Source organism: Ruditapes philippinarum, unplaced genomic scaffold, assembly GCF_026571515.1.
Source record: "Ruditapes philippinarum isolate M1 unplaced genomic scaffold, ASM2657151v2 ctg4674_1_1_1_1, whole genome shotgun sequence".
Taxonomy (NCBI): Eukaryota; Metazoa; Mollusca; class Bivalvia; order Venerida; family Veneridae; genus Ruditapes; species Ruditapes philippinarum.
In genome coordinates, this window is record NW_026853791.1 from 98,788 (window position 1) to 115,242 (window position 16,455).

The following is a 16,455-nucleotide window of genomic DNA, read 5'->3' on the forward strand; positions in this document are numbered from 1 at the left end:
ATGCATATAGGGAAAATCAATGACCCCCCGGGGCGGGGCCAATTTTCACCCCAGGGCTTTTATTTGAACAAACTTGGTAGACACCCATTAGAACATGTTTCATGCTAAATATCTTAGCTCTAGCTCTTTGGGTTCTTTAAAAGAAGATTTTTTAAGTTTTTACTATATGCATATAGGGAAAATCAATGACCCCCAGGGGCGGGGCCAATTTTGACCCCAGGGCTTTTATTTGAACAAACTTGGTAGACACACACTAGAAGATGTTTCATGCCAAATATCTAAGCTCTAGCTCTTTGAGTTCTTTAAAAGAAGATTTTTAAGTTTTTACTATATGCATATAGGGAAAATCAATGACCCCCGGGGCGGGGCCAATTTTCACCCTAGGGCTTTTATTTGAACAAACTTGGTAGACACCCATTAGAACATGTTTCATGCTAAATATCTTAGCTCTAGCTCTTTGGGTTCTTTAAAAGAAGATTTTTTTAAGTTTTTTACTATATGCATATAGGGAAAATCAATGACCCCCCGGGGCGGGGCCAATTTTGACCCCAGGGCTTTTATTTGAACAAACTTGGTAGACACTTATTAGAACATGTTTCATGCTAAATATCTTAGCTCTAACTCTTTGAGTTCTTTAAAAGAAGATTTTTTAAGTTTTTACTATATGCATATAGGGAAAATCAATGACCCCCGGGGCGGGGCCAATTTTCACCCCAGGGCTTTTATTTGAACAAACTTGGTAGACACCCATTAGAACATGTTTCATGCTAAATATCTTAGCTCTAGCTCTTTGGGTTCTTTAAAATAAGATTTTTTAAGTTTTTACTATATGCATATAGGGAAAATCAATGACCCCCTGGGGCGGGGCCAATTTTGACCCCAGGGCTTTTATTTGAACAAACTTGGTAGACACTCACTAGAAGATGTTTCATGCCAAATATCTAAGCTCTAGCTCTTATGGTTTTTTAAAAGAAGATATTTAAAGTTTTTTCTTTCGGTTGCCATGGCAACCAGAGTTTTGCATGGAATTAAATTCTTTGAACAATTTTTAAAGGTGACCACCAAAGGAACATTCCTGTGAAGTTTGGATGAAATTGGCTCAGTGGTTTATGAGGAGATGTCATTTAAAGTAAAAGTTTACGGACGGACGGACGACGGACGGACGACGGACGGACGCCGGACGAAAAGCGATCACAAAAGCTCACCCTGTCACTTTGTGACAGGTGAGCTAAAAAAACAATATGTTAATAAAAATAAAGTAATAATCACAAGCGAGGAACATTGTTCCAATTGTTAACATGAAATTCAAACTAAGCAAATGATTAGAACTGTGAATAAACAAAAAATTGTTAAATAAAAATAGAGCAAAACTTGTTATCAAAAAAAAAAGGGAATAAGGATGTGACATTTTGATTTATTTTATGGGTATTACAACTTGAATATATGTAAGTCAGAATATAGTCATATAATTTACTCTTACAAATTACTTATTCAAAATAAACGAAAATGTTATAATATTTGGATGCAACAATTCTGAACATATGCGAGTCAGAACGGATTGATATTACTTAATTATCATACAAATTACTTATTCACAAAAACACGAAATGTAATACAATTTTGGTGCAATAATCCTGTTTAATATAATATTTGCAAGTATCTGCAAGCATTTTTATTACCCAAGTTTCAGTACATAATTTATAATAACTGAAATGTACTTTATTTGATAAACTACTAATTTGAAATAAAAGGGTTAATAACTTAATATCAAAGGTAATTTCATTGTACACAGTAAATGGAATGGTTTTCCTAATAATTATCTCACATAAGACATAGATACAACATTTTAGAAATCACAAACAAAATTCACATTTAATTAGTTAGGTACAACAATATATAACATAAATTCTTATCAAGTTTTTTCAGATCTCAATGTGACAGTTTTAGATTATAATTTTTTTTCATGAAATTTTGAAAATTATGAGACTTGTTTTATACACTATAGGTATTAAGCTTTCCATATATACATATAATGTAAGGATAAAATATATCAAGGTTATTTAACATGTGCACAAAAAAAGAAATTCAGTAAAATCTATCATTCTACCATTTGCTAATGCATAAAAAAACTAAACAACCCAAAACTGCTTCAAAAACACAATGGTTAACCAAGAAACAGCATAAAAAGGATCATAGAATGACATACAAATTAGAAAAGCTTTTTCAAAGGGTGTCCTCTATACAGTTTAAAGCCAACTATTTATGGAAAATGGTTAAAAATTATGCAAATAGCATTATTATTTATGACTTTCACTAAATGCATAGAGAATATTTAGAAAATGTAAATGTAACAACAAGACATCTCATTGGTGAGCTGCATTACTCTCTTGAATGTGATTGGTTGCTTGACTTTGGTTCTGACCATTCTGATTGGCTAAATATGACTCTGACTCGTTTTGATTGGCTACCTCTGTATAGGGTGGTGGCTGAGGCATTTGATTGGTTGGTCCGGTACTGTGATGAATGTTACCTATATTTGTTTGATCACCTGAAATTTTATGCGTTTCTGGTAGTTAAATATCAATAAACATCACATAGTCATTTTGTTACATTTGGATTTATATTTTATAATAACTAAAATCTGATGTATACTGGTCGGGGACCATCAACCGGACACTTTTTGAACATTTTTACGTACAGATTTCAAAATTTTTAATCTAGAGACCTAAAAATTGGACACAGTTCAGTTACGTTCTTCCTCTAACTAACAAACTAGTTTGTTTAATCTGATCGTATTGACACTTACATCTGAGGCTCGACAAGGAGGGTATCAAAATTACCTAAATTGTCTACGTTACAGTACCATGTGTCCGGACAGATATGTACATGACATGATTTAATTCAGATAAAAGCTTGGGTGTTTTGATTTTTGATCTCTAACATGATAAACAATATTTCAGCAACAAATGCTGAAGTTTTGGATATTCTATTGTTTACTCTGCAAATGACTATAGCTGATATATGAGGTCAGGCATTGCTTTCTTGACCCCCAAATTTCAACGTCAACATTTTTGAAATAGAAATTAAAATATTACCATTTAAGGAGGTTGAAATAAAATTATTTACTTAATTTTAGAAGAAACATGCATTTATTGTTGATAAAAAAGTGACCGACAACAAATGAACAAAGAAAATACTATATTGAGCATTTTCGGGGCCGTCCGGGTTTGGTGGTTGTCCGGTTTTGGTGGTCCCCAACCAGTAAATATTTCTAAGACCCATGAAAATAAAACAAGAATTGTTAATTATGAAAATGAAAAACTATTGTTAAATTGCATACTAATAATTTGATTAAATGGACACATAGTCTATGAATGTCCATATACAAAGACATTAGGGTGATTACAGAGGTACTGCTGCCTTGCAATGTCAAGGGTTTGTTAGTTTGAACCCCTCAAAATTTCCTTGAAAGGTGAAAAACCAGTTGCTTCCCCTAGACAGAAGTAATTTCTGTATCAACTGTATTACCTACAAGAAACCTTAATTGCTTAAAGTCTTCTGGAGTGTGTTGCTTGTATAGGTTTCCAATGGCAACTATAAGTAATTGTACATCACACAAGAAAAATATGCCTAAATGTAAAATAAAATTCTTTTTTTTAACAAAATTGGTTACCTCCATCTATGGGAACACCTGACTTTGTGTTAGCTGGAAATAAACCTGGGTTATTCATCACCTATAAAAAAGGTATACAAATCAATTAACTGACTCCAGCACAGATAAGAATACATTTGGTCATGTTTTATAAAAAAAATACAAGAATGTCTATATTTTAGAAATGTATGGAAGTAGATTATATACTATTTATAATCTGCAAATTATTAATAATACTGCAAATTTTAATGTCACAAACATGATGTTTATATAATCTATAGATACGACTGCTGTCAATTTATGAAGTAATTTCCATTTTTCATCAAATAAAGTAATTCTGCTTTATAAGTTTATTGTAATGATGTCAGATATTATTTACAGACATGTATAAAAGGCTGTTTGCAATTTAACCCATGGCTTGTGGTTTAGGTTACCTATTCTTACAACCCTACATACTCAGCCATATAACCTGTAAGAACTAATGTTATAAAATGGCACATCTTTGGTTATATATGCAAACAACCGTTAATATAGGGACATATAATCTGTCAGACATCTATTCTTTATAACTGATAACATAATAGGTCTTAAACCTCGGTATATGGTGGAGGGGCCATCGATGCTGCTAGGTTGGGATCCGGACCCCTACTGAATACATATCCACGACCCTCTGGATAGTGTCCATTCTCTACAGTCAATACCCTGCCTGAACCTCCACTGTAAGGCTCTGTCAGGATAGATAAGAAGTTCCTGTGTCCTCTAACAGGTTGTCCTGTAACAAGACGTTGTCTGTGCTTGTAATACCCACATCCCCCAAAACAGGACATCATGAGGAACAAGATGACAAACCTAAAATATAAACAGGATAGCTCTAAAATCCAAACATGATGCTTTAACATTTGTGAAACTTAAAAAGTATGTATCAATAAACAATAGTTATTTGTAAGACATTTACTAATAAGTCGTTAATCTACATGTTACATGACTCATCTAGCAACAGTTGTAAAGTCTGTACTTATATTTCAGTATGAAAAAATTGTAAAAGGACTAATAAAAGAGGTCAACATTTCATTCACATTTGTCAAGATTTGATTTTGTTTTACTTGTTCATTTTATCTGCATCATTTTTTAACTAAAGTGTTCATAAACCAGCTGTTGTTACTTTCACATGATATTATTCATAATGAACATACCAGAAATACCACATATTCCAGATTGACAAACGATAGCCGTAAGTGTATCTCCTGTCATCATTATCATCATCGTCACCATAGCAACAACCTATACTGCAGCAGTGTTTTCCTCCGCTACATCTAAAATATAAAAATTGTAAAGATAGCCACCCATATTTTTGTTTTCATTTCATTCAAGCACATAATGGTTGCTCTATGAATATTACATTCATAAAAAGTTTAAAAGGATGTGCAAAGTTAATGTGATACAAAAACAAATAAAAAAAAACCCACCTGAATTATTATAAAAAAATTAAAAAAGTATTGTTCTCTATCAAAATTAGTCTATCTCCAGTATACTGCGCTCAATCATGCTCTTTTCTCACACAATTAAATTTTAAGGTTATGTGAAACCATATTAAATAAAACAGGACTGCATTTTATTTATATAATTTTTTCTTTTTTTTTTGGAAACATTATTGTTTTTAAAAATAACCATTAGGAATATATTGAAAAGTCTAAAGGAAATTTCTGTTAAAAACTACAGATCTATGTGTTCAAAGATGCCGCCACATTCCATGTGCAGACAGTACAACAGTAGGTCTGGACTGCATGATTGTGGCAGACAGACAACAAAGACAAATCTATATCCCCTTTCCCCCAAAAAACCTTGCAACTCACCTTGTGCCATCATCACAGATTTCTGCTAATGCCTAAAATGAAAAAAAAGGTAATTGGATTAGTATTTGTCATAACTTAACAGAGTTTTCTTCTAAAGATACCACTATCCATGTAAGGGGCTCTTTCCTTAAATTTAGGGAAAATTAATATATTTTTGCAAAATAAAACAGAGAAAAACACTAAGAAGGAAAGATTTCCTCCTATATGAAGCCTTATGATGCCAAAGCATAAATCTAAGACCTCTATCACTGATGAATAATTCATTACTTCATGCCAATACATATCTTTTACCCTGCCTACTATCTTAATTAAATGGTCTAGTCTATCTTTCAATCCAGACATTTCTATAGAAAATTGCAAACAAGACCCAACGAAGGGCGGGGCAACGCTTGATTTTTTTACTTTTTCTAAAAGCAAACAAATAATGCTTTAAACAAATCTTTAAAAAGAAAATGCTGTGTCCAAAAGGTTGTTTTGTTCAAGTATGAAAATAATCCATTGATTTATTGACAAGTTACCACTAATTACAGTGATAATCAGTGGAAATTAAATAATTTGACCTTCAAGGCCAGGGACGTGTAGACTATAGCCGGGCAAGCCAAAGCCTTCACAGACACAGGCTTTGACTCCCCCTTATTAAATCGTAAGAGCATTTTGCAACATAGGTAGCACCTAATTCTTCCTTCTCATGTAAATCAAACAAAACGTATCTAAGGGGATATTGTAAATCAAACAAGACATTATCACATATAGGCCGAAAACATCAAGTTTGCTATTACACTCCATTAGGTGAATTCCCCAGAGCTATGTACAGAAAGTACCGCAAAACGGCATTTAGCTAGGTTTTCGAATTCGTGAATTTTCGGTTGACAGTGTCATGATTGAAATGGTGTCTGCTGTTTGATTTTTTTACCAAATAATTCCATTTGTATTCAATTTATTAAGAGAGAAATCATTTAAATTTTGAGAAACTTACTCGACCTATCAGGGGAGTTTGATAAATTCTTAATTTCTTTACTCGCCCAACACGAACTTTTACTCGCTAATGCGAGTGGATATGTCAAGGCCTGCTTTATAAATATATATCTTTAAGATACATGTAAATCTTTTTCCCCAGCTTCTATACCTGGACTCCTGTTTAAAACCAAATTAAATTAATTATCCAGTTAAATCATAATTTTTGAATGGAACATATTCTTCTTCATTTCTGTTATGTTATGTAAATTAAATTTCTGTGTAGACGTTCAAAGTTCCATGGTCACGACAAATACTTACATCTGCAATGAAACATATCATAAAAACTGCCAAACAGACAAGCTGTTGGTACGAGTTCGGCATTTCAAAATTGTGTTTATCAGCTGTCAAAAATTATCCTTTTTTCATAAACACAGGAAGTTACGTCAATTTGCACTTGTTTTTTTTAAATAAGAATTAAAATTTAATCGAACGCAGTGAGAGGTGTGGCTATACAAAGCACGAAAAGTTGCTGTTGGTTTATTTAAAAACAAAAACAAGCATAGGCATTAGAGTAAGTAACAGTATCAATCAACCGGACACTTTTTGAACATTTTTCCATACATATTTCATATGGCACTTATATCTAAGGCACGTCAAGGAGGGTATCAAAATTACCTAAATTGTTCACATTAGAGTACCATGTGTCCGGACAGATATGCACATGACATCAATTTAATGCAGTTAAAAGCTCGGTTGTTTTATTTTTTTATTTCTTATATGATAAACAATATTTCAGCAGCAAATGCTGAAGTTTTGAATATTCTATTGTTTACTCTCCAAATGATTATAACTAGTATTAGAGGTTAGGTTTTCCACTCTTGATATCCAGTATAATATAAGTATTATCATCTGCATAATTATATTGTAAATGGTGCACTTATCTATAAAGTAAAAACAATATCATTAATAAATTTAGAATGTTTAAAATCAAAAGTCTCAGAATAGAGCCTTTATAGGAACAGCCTAATAAGTTAATAAGCCAAGTGCTTTATATATGATATTCTCCCATTTTAGACTTTTGTTTTCTGTTAGATAGATAATTTCAAACTAGAGAACATGCAATTATCTAATCAGCCATATGCCCCTAGCCATATGCCCCTAGCTTTTGGACTGTGAGATCATGCAGTAGACTGTCAAAAGTCTTGTACATGTCCATTAATATTGCTACCAAATGCTTGTTTCTGTCCAGCATCATCTTCCATTATTCAACCAGATGAATAAAGGGCATCTGTAGTCCGGTCTGAAAGCGGCTAGAAAATTATGAAATATATATTTTCTATTATTTATTTTTTTGATGCAGATTTTTTCGACGGAAACAGTTTCCATTGACGTAGTTTCAGTAGCCTCGATTTTTGAGTGACGTTTTGTGTGAAGGCAGTGGTTACTGGCATAACCATAACCGGCGCGTGGTGTTTGCTCTGTCAAACGTGGTCTCAGAAAATCCCTCAAAAATGTGAACTTGCGTGATAATAAATCCTTGACACAAATTTGAAGTGTATGTCGTTATAGCTTCCTGTCCTTTTAAATATAGCTATGTGGCATAATTTAGTCATATTTTTTAGTTGACCTATAAATTGATCGAGCTGATTGAATATAAAATTTATTCAAATTAAATTCGCAATTATCTTGTTTAAACACATATTTCTTTTTTTTTAATTTAAAGATACTATAGCCGCAGCGGCCTATACTAGTTGTAGAGGTAACTCCGACACTTAATCATGTATTTTTTGTAATATCTTAATTATCTTCCTGTATATTCTAAATATTGAACCAGCTAAACAAAGTTCAGTTCAAAGACTTAAAAAAATCCATTACACTACAAAAATCACGTATGAAAATGGAAACTGGTACTTCTTAAAGCAAAAATGATGAAAACCCTTGGAATTACCCAAAACCGATTTTTTCCATGTTAACACGGGGTGAGAGTGGTTTTGTCGAACTACCGGTTCGGCAAACTAATCTTATATTATAAAACAGGTAGTGGTTTCGGCGAGCTTAATGTATACAGTGCAAAAAATATCTAGTGTATAATTGGGCACGTCAATTTACTGGGTCTTAAAGGGACTCCACTGAGGTTTTTTGACACGATGGGATTGAAAATATTTTTTCAAGATAAATGTACCATTTGTTGTAGACTTAGACCTAATCTTTGTGCAAAATTCCAGATCATTTGCCTACTTTGTTTTTCCAGGATAATTATTCAAATTGTAAAAAATGTCCCTAAATGAAAATTGTTTAAACGCTTTTCACTCAAAACGGGCGAAGAAATGCATAAAAATACCATTTTCAATTTATCTCAAAGTATATTTCTTTAATATCTTTGCATATATTCCTGTTTAAAGTGCTCCAGCTCATTTATGTAAGAGATTCAAATGTTATTTTTTTGACTTTTAAACCTCAGTAGAATCCCTTTAATGTGTGGTTTATAACACATTTGCATGCAATTAAAGACAAGATATTGAAAATTTAAACCTATTATTTTCTTTAGTATAATAGTAATTTTTACATATAAACATTAACATGTGGTCTTTCTCATAATTTTGGGGGGAAAATGGCTGTTTTGTGGTTGTCTTATTTCTTATTTAATCTTTTATTGCATGAGCATATTGTGAAAAAGGGCTGTTTTCATTGAAAAACACACTGTTACAAGTTCAAACTGCTATGAAACTTTACAAAATGCTTCACTACTGATCAAACTTGGCACAAATGTTGACTGGACCATAGCCTTTGTAAAAAAATATCAAATTTTAAAAAAATTATCACATAGATGTCCTGCTCCTATACTACTATGTGGTCATGTTGTTGAAAAACAAAGTTATAACAATTATATTTATCAATTGCCGGGGTTATCTATCTCTTCGACCATTATAAGTAACATGTTATGCAGTTATATTGTATATAAAGTTTAACATATTTACGCGAAAAAGTACTTTTCTATTTTCAGTAATACTGATTTAATGTAGAATATAGTTCTCTTTTACACACTTTTTAATCAAGCAAAGGCGGAAACCCAGTTTTGGACGTAACATACTGTTGCGGAATAGAATTCTATAAATTTCGCTTGTAATCATCTCATTGACAGGTAAAATGTTGATAAATGTTTAATGCATAAACATTTGTACAATATTCTTTTATCAAAATATTGGTAAATTATCAATGATATTTGATATTATTCAGCTTTATCCAGCAGGTATTCTGGGGTATAGGGCCTTAGTACTCTTAGTCATATTTATTATAATTTGGAATTCTTTTTTAGCTCACCTGAGGACAATGTCCTCAAGGTGAGCTTTTGTAATGGCCCATTGTCCGTCGTCCAGCGTCCGTGCGTGCGTCCGTACGTGCGTCAACAATTTCTTGAAACAACTCTCCTAAACCAATTGGCCAATTTTTTTTAAACTTTGCAGGGATGTTACTTGCATGAAGCTGTACCAAAGTTGTTCAAAGAATTAAAGTACATAATGAACTCTAGATGCCATGGCAACCAAAAGATTTTTTTACAAGAAATCTTAAAAGATCTTCGTGTAAAAAACCGGAAAAGCTAGACTAGAGCTTATAGAAATTTGGCATGAAACCTAGTTCTAGTGTATATCTACATGTTTGTTGAAATAAAACCCCTAGGGTCAAAATTGGCCCCGCCCCACGGGTCATTGATTTTTCTTAAATGTACTGTAAATCCAGTGTTTTTTCAAGATGTTTTAATTTTCGCTATTTCTTCTGGGGTGAAATGGGGCTCCACTTTGACCTATTTCTCAGGTGAGCGATCCAGGGCCCACTAATATTATTATTTTTTACTTCTGGGCAAAGCAAAGTATTATCGAAATCATTTAAAAACATCGGCCTAAAACATTTTGCTAAAATATTCAGCACAAATTTTCAGCAGTACTCTTTCATGACTGACCTGAGCCTATAATTATATGACAATGCTTTGACTGGGCAAAGCAATGTCATATCGAAATTGCTCAAAAACTCACAAAATTTTCGCAAGAAAATCTTGCGAAACAAAAAAACAAGACAGCGTAAATTAACATTAATTTTGACCTATTTATGAAAAAAAGTAAAAAATAGATCTACACTTTTAACAAAATAATAAAACCATCATATCAGATTCAGAAAAGTCATGATTAAATCCTCTTATTTAATCAAATTACTTATATAGCTGATAAACAAATGGCAGTTACACAGTGTGAGAAATCTGATTGGCTAATTCAAATGCAAGCGTTGAAATGAGTCAAAAGTCTCAAACGAAATATTTTTGAACGAAATATTTGCCCATGCAACGCCAGTGAGAATGAATATATTTTTCCGTTCAAAATTTGAAACCAATTGATCTTTAAAACGCTTTTCTTAACCAGTATGGCTGATAGGCAAAAATAGATTGATGTTTATGTTTCATTTTTGATTGATAACAACATTATTTGAGAGTTTTTGTTAATGATTGGAGAGAGTTCTTTGAAAAGAGTGTTGAGAATTATTGGTTTTATTTTATCAGGACCAAAGGCCTTATGAGGGTTTAGGTTATTGAGAAGTTTCTCGATTCCTTTTGCTCCTATTTGGATATTTGGCAAAGAAGGAATGGATTGATCATGTTAAGGTTTATTTTACACAAGGATGCAAGGGTTAGGGGAGATTTGGGGCTGAAAACTGACTGGTATTGCTTATTTAAGGCTGTAGCCTTTGAGACATCATCATGGTGAAATTTTTCTTGCATGTCAGACAGAATTATCTACCATTTACACCGGTGCTGGAAAACCCTGTCTTACACCCCCGTGTAAGACAAGTTGCGTGCATTAAATGATGTAATTGCAGCGCGCCTTTTATGAATGAATTGCATTCTTAGGATGATGTTATTTAACGGTTATGAATAAAGTTGTAAGTTCATACGCTACTATAAGAGACAAGCGCATAATGAGAATATCAGTTTTCGTAATTTCTGTTCTGAAAATTAATGATATGTAATATGCAAGAGAAAGAATCAAACACCGGCAGTTGGCACATACGGGAATATCTAGCTCTCGGGTAACTGTTTAGTGGAAACTTGGCAGAGCCTCAGTACTGCCGTAAACAGTTACCCATGAGCTAGATATTCCGGTCTGTACTGACAGCCAGTGTAAGATTCTTATAATTTTCATATTTTAATGGGGGTACAGCAGATGTTTCTTGTTTTGAATGTTAAATTAAGGAGTACACCATTTTAGTGTTGGGTTTGTGACCATTTTGGACATCAGTGTTACTTAAATTTAAGATGTCTTCAAGATACAGTACAGATATCGAGGAATATGCAAATTTCTGCGAGTATCGAGTAATCTCAAAAAGCGTGACTCCGAGTGGATTATAAATTTCTCGGGTGAAAAAGAGTGACTCCGAGACAAAAACGAGTGACAATTTTGTCCGCGGGACTCCGTGAATCTCCGAGTCAAAAAGAGTGACTCCGAGAAAATAAGACTGATTTGGTACACGTATGCTTTATTTATTTATTAATTAATATAATGCTCTACCTCTAAAATAAAATCCTTCAACGCATGTATTATTCATTCAAAATAACAATGTTGTCGAAAATTCTTCGTTGATGTAAAGTATCACAAGTGAAAACGAAAGTAGACACACTTGATTCATTAATTAATTAAAGGAAAGAATAACCGATGATTTCCCGCAATTCCCGTAACGCTCAGTGTCAAAAACCTATTTAATTTAGTATTCTAAAATAAGAAAATATAGATGAGCTTCTTTTTTGCATTGTTTATACAAATTTATAATTATTATGTAAGCAAAAAAAAGAAGAAGAAAAAAAAGGAAATATATGGCAAAACAACCACGTGCTTAGGTCGATTCATTCCATTGACATACTATCGTAAGGGTAATTATACTTTGTACCTGAACTGAATAAAAAAACAACATTTTCTTTAAGACAGTTTACAAAGTATTCTTCAGTGAAATGCATCTGCCTTGGAAAGTAATTTTATACTTTTAAGTCAGGCTTTTAGATAAATTTGTACCAGTTACATAAATGATACCAAACTGATTTCCATGTGAAGTACATGTACGTCTCCTTTTAATTGTTGGTTGATAAAAAATCCGTGAAATACGAGATATAATACATCATTCCATACAATGCACTAGCCAAAACAGCGACACCCTATGTCGGCATGTACAGTCCTGCTTTTAACATTAATGTTTAAATTTATTTTACTATTGCTTTCAGAACAATATAGAACAGAGTTAAGAAGTTCGATCTGCTAGGCAATTCTACCGATGTTGGCAGCACAAGAAAGGACAACATTAAGGAATTCATTTATGAAATTCTACCGATGTTTGCAGGGGGAAAACAACAGGCGCTGCGTCGTCTCAAGAATAAAACCATGAATTATAAAACAAGAACATTGAGATTGGCAGTGATTTTTTAAAGGCATGGCGGTCTTTTTCAATCCACATACGTACATGTACAATGCATGCCCGCTTGCTGTGACGATCAAATATGTTCATATGCTATTATAAAAATATTGTTTTATCGTCTATTAACAGTACATGTACGTGAAATCGGAAGTAGTTTAATCTTTGTCAAAACTGTTTTTTTATTTTTATACCCCCGCACAACAAAGTTGTAAGGGGGGTATACTGGAATCAGCTTGTCCGTCCGTCCGTCCGTCCGTCCGGCCGTCCGTCCGTCGGTTTTTTCTTGTCCGCCCAATAACTTAAGATTCCTTTGACCCTTAGTCTTCATATTTGGCATGGAGGTTAGTCATGATTAGTAGATGACCCCTATTGATTTTGAGGTCACCAGGTCAAAGGTCAAGGTCACAGGGGCCTTGACTTCAAAAAGCTTGTCCGCCCAATAACTTAAGATTCCTTTGACCCTTAGTCTTCATATTTGGCATGGAGGTTAGTCATGATTAGTAGATGACCCCTATTGATTTTGAGGTCACCAGGTCAAAGGTCAAGGTCACAGGGGCCTTGACTTCAAAAAGCTTGTCCGCCCAATAACTTAAGATTCCTTTAACCCTTAGTCTATATATTTGGCATGGAGGTTAGTCATGATTAGTAGATGACCCCTATTGATTTTGAGGTCACTAGGTCAAAGGTCAAGGTCACAGGGGCCTTGACTTCAAAAAGCTTGTCCGCCCAATTACTTAAGATTCCTTTGACCCTTAGTCTTCATATTTGGCATGGAGGTTAGTCATGATTAGTAGATGACCCCTATTGATTTTGAGGTCACCAGGTCAAAGGTCAAGGTCACAGGGTCTTGACTTCAAAAAGCTTGTCCGCCCAATAACTTAAGATTCCTTTGACCCTTAGTCTTCATATTTGGCATGGAGGTTAGTCATGATAAGTAGATGACCCCTATTGATTTTGAGGTCACCAGGTCAAAGGTCAAGGTCACAGGGGCCTTGACTTCAAAAAGCTTGTCCGCCCAATAACTTAAGATTCCTTTGACCTACAGTCGTCATATTTGGCATGGAGGTTAGTCATGATTAGTAGATGACCCCTTTTGATTTTGAGGTCACTAGGTCAAAGGTCAAGGTCACAGGGGCCTTGACTTCAAAAAGCTTGTCCGCCCAATAACTTAAGATTCCTTTGACCTACAGTCGTCATATTTGGCATGGAGGTTAGTCATGATTAGTAGATGACCCTATTGATTTTGAGGTCACCAGGTCAAAGGTCAAGGTCACAGGGGCATTGACTTCAAAAAGCTTGTCCACCCAATAAGTTAAGATTCCTTTGACCTACAGTCTTCATATTTGGCATGGAGGTTAGTCATGATTAGTGGATGACCCCTATAGATTTTGAGGTCACCAGGTCAAAGGTCAAGGTCACAGGGGCCTTGACTTCAAAAAGCTTGTCCGCCCAATAACTTAAGATTCCTTTGACCTACAGTCGTCATATTTGGCATGGAGGTTAGTCATGATTAGTAGATGACCCCTTTTGATTTTGAGGTCACTGGATCAAAGGTCAAGGTCATAGGGACTTTGACTTCAAAAAGTTTGTCCACCCATTAACTTAAGATTCCTTTGACCCACAGTCTTCATATTTGGTATGGATGTTGATCATGACTATAAGGTGACCCCTATTGATTTTGAGGTCACTGGGTCAAAGGTCAAGGTCACAGGGACCTTGACAAAAAGAAAAGCTTTTCTTCTCAATTGCTAAAGAATGTCCTTTCCGCAATGTATTGATTTTGACATATTCACATTTGAAGCATGTAGAATACATAACTTAGCAATGCACTGGCTTAGTAACCTCAGATTTGGCAGGGAGGTTGTCCTTGAGCTCTAAATGGCCACTGTTGATTCTGACAAAGTGGTATGCGGGGGTATTCACGCCATGATAGTGGCAGTTCTAGTTATAAAATGACATGATATAGATGATGTACAAACCATAAACAAATAAAACAAAAAGACAAATAAAATGATCATTTTATTCTTTGCTGTTTTTATTTTTTGTCAATCTATGTAATGCTGATTACAGGTGAATGAATTACGGGAGCAGTGCGCTAGGTAAGTTGAACGGCCTCTGTCAACTTGTTAACACCTCCATAACTCTTGAATTCCTCCATAATGCCTGAAATAAAAAACAAAAATCTTAATTTATTAATGATCATCACAAGACAACTGACTTTTGATATCAATATCGACATACGTCTACATATGACTTTGATAACAGAATGAGACCGACAGATTTTCGGAGATACTCTTGGAATAAAATTACAACAATATATTACTAATTTTTATGCAGCTTTATTTAGAAACGATTAAGTTAATGTTAATTCTCAAGAATTATATATAAATCAAGTGTCTTCTAATTAAAACGGCGGATGTGACAGGTTGACACGTAACTAAAATACATGTAAACAATGGATTATGAAGAAACGTACATGCACATTATGACAATTTTTAAAACTATACAAACCAATATAAAAGTTGGGAAAGTCATTTTTTTTTATGTGCACATGTTATCAATGATTAAAATATTATGAAGATCGAAACTCATTTTCCACATTGAAAAAAAATAAACACAACACAATATTTGGCACCTGAAATAAATTAGAACGGCACGTTATCGGTATTTGATGCATATAGAAACATTTAAGATTAAGAAGTTTATATAATTAATTCATTTCTTAAAGAAGTATAAAAACATGTTGGGCCGTTATTATATGGATTTTTTAAATCGCTTTTTGTTTTTGATAGAATTTCGGGTTCCTGTGGTTATTGCTACTGACCTAATTAATCGGGATAAAAATAAACTTGAGAACTGATGACGCTTACGGTAGTGATTTTTCTAATCAAATGTACCTTTCAACTGATTCAGGGTAAATTGAAAACAACAACCGTAAAAATCATCTTTATTTTCGAATGGTAATCTAAAGAATTAAATTAAATATAAAATGAGATTGCACTTGCATTTATTTACACCAGCTAGACACCGACACGGAGTTACGCGGTAATTCTCTCTCGGAGTCACGCGCTTTTATTTTCGTCTCAGAGTCACTCTCATCACACGTTTCTCACGCGGAGTCACTCGTTTTTATGGACAAATACTCTCGCGGAGTTGCGAGTACTTTCCTCGATCTTGGAGGATTTTGCATATTCCTCGATATCTGTACTGTATTGGTTATAAGCCTCTTTAACCTTTTTCCGCTCTGGATGTTTCATGTCAAGGAACTAGGAATAGACCCTAGGATCTAAACCAGGAGGCTGGAAAGATTCACTTAATGTTTGATTCAATTTCAATTTCTGGATACACCGTGGCCGATTCCATTATTTTCGATTTGATGCATATCTGATTACTATTTTATCATAATAAGGTCCCATTCACAAAGACAAAAAGTATGTTTCTTTTTTTACAATTGTCTAATAATGAATTGTCAATACTAAGTCATTGAAAAAAATTGTCAATGGCTTCAAAATTTGAGAAACAGGAACTCAATCAATGAGACTT

At 33.8% G+C, this 16,455-nt stretch overlaps 2 protein-coding genes and 1 long non-coding RNA gene across 3 annotated transcripts in view; 2 read left to right on the forward strand and 1 right to left on the reverse strand.

Annotated features, from left to right (window-relative positions):
* Positions 1–2,172: 2,172 nt before the first annotated feature.
* On the reverse strand, positions 2,173–6,916 carry LOC132737896 (uncharacterized). The gene is made up of 6 exons (XM_060725269.1): positions 6,781–6,916; positions 5,506–5,537; positions 4,846–4,965; positions 4,246–4,501; positions 3,674–3,734; positions 2,173–2,548 (listed from the first exon to the last, which is right to left on the reverse strand). The coding sequence occupies exons 1-6, from the start codon at positions 6,841–6,843 to the stop codon at positions 2,364–2,366; spliced, it is 717 nt and encodes a 238-aa protein (XP_060581252.1). The 5' UTR covers positions 6,844–6,916; the 3' UTR covers positions 2,173–2,363.
* A 2,565-nt stretch (positions 6,917–9,481) lies between these two features.
* The window catches only part of LOC132737898 (uncharacterized), a gene marked incomplete at its 3' end in the record, with an annotated part of 31,044 nt that continues 24,070 nt past the window's right edge, over positions 9,482–16,455 (forward strand). The window contains 1 exon segment of the mRNA XM_060725272.1: positions 9,482–9,604.
* On the forward strand, positions 11,771–12,868 carry LOC132737897 (uncharacterized). Its single transcript, XR_009626794.1, has 2 exons — positions 11,771–11,972; positions 12,722–12,868. It is a non-coding gene; the product is annotated as an uncharacterized LOC132737897 (long non-coding RNA).

Excerpts from the sequence above, each read along its gene's own strand:
- LOC132737896 (XM_060725269.1), bottom strand. The coding sequence starts at position 6,843 with ATGCCGAACTCGTACCAACAGCTTGTCTGTTTGGCAGTTTTTATGATA. Across the intron at positions 5,538-6,780 it reads TGATATGTTTCATTGCAGAT|GCATTAGCAGAAATCTGTGA; the intron begins GTAAGTATTTGT and ends TTTTCATTTTAG. Across the intron at positions 3,735-4,245 it reads CCCCTCCACCATATACCGAG|GTGATGAATAACCCAGGTTT; the intron begins GTTTAAGACCTA and ends CCTTTTTTATAG.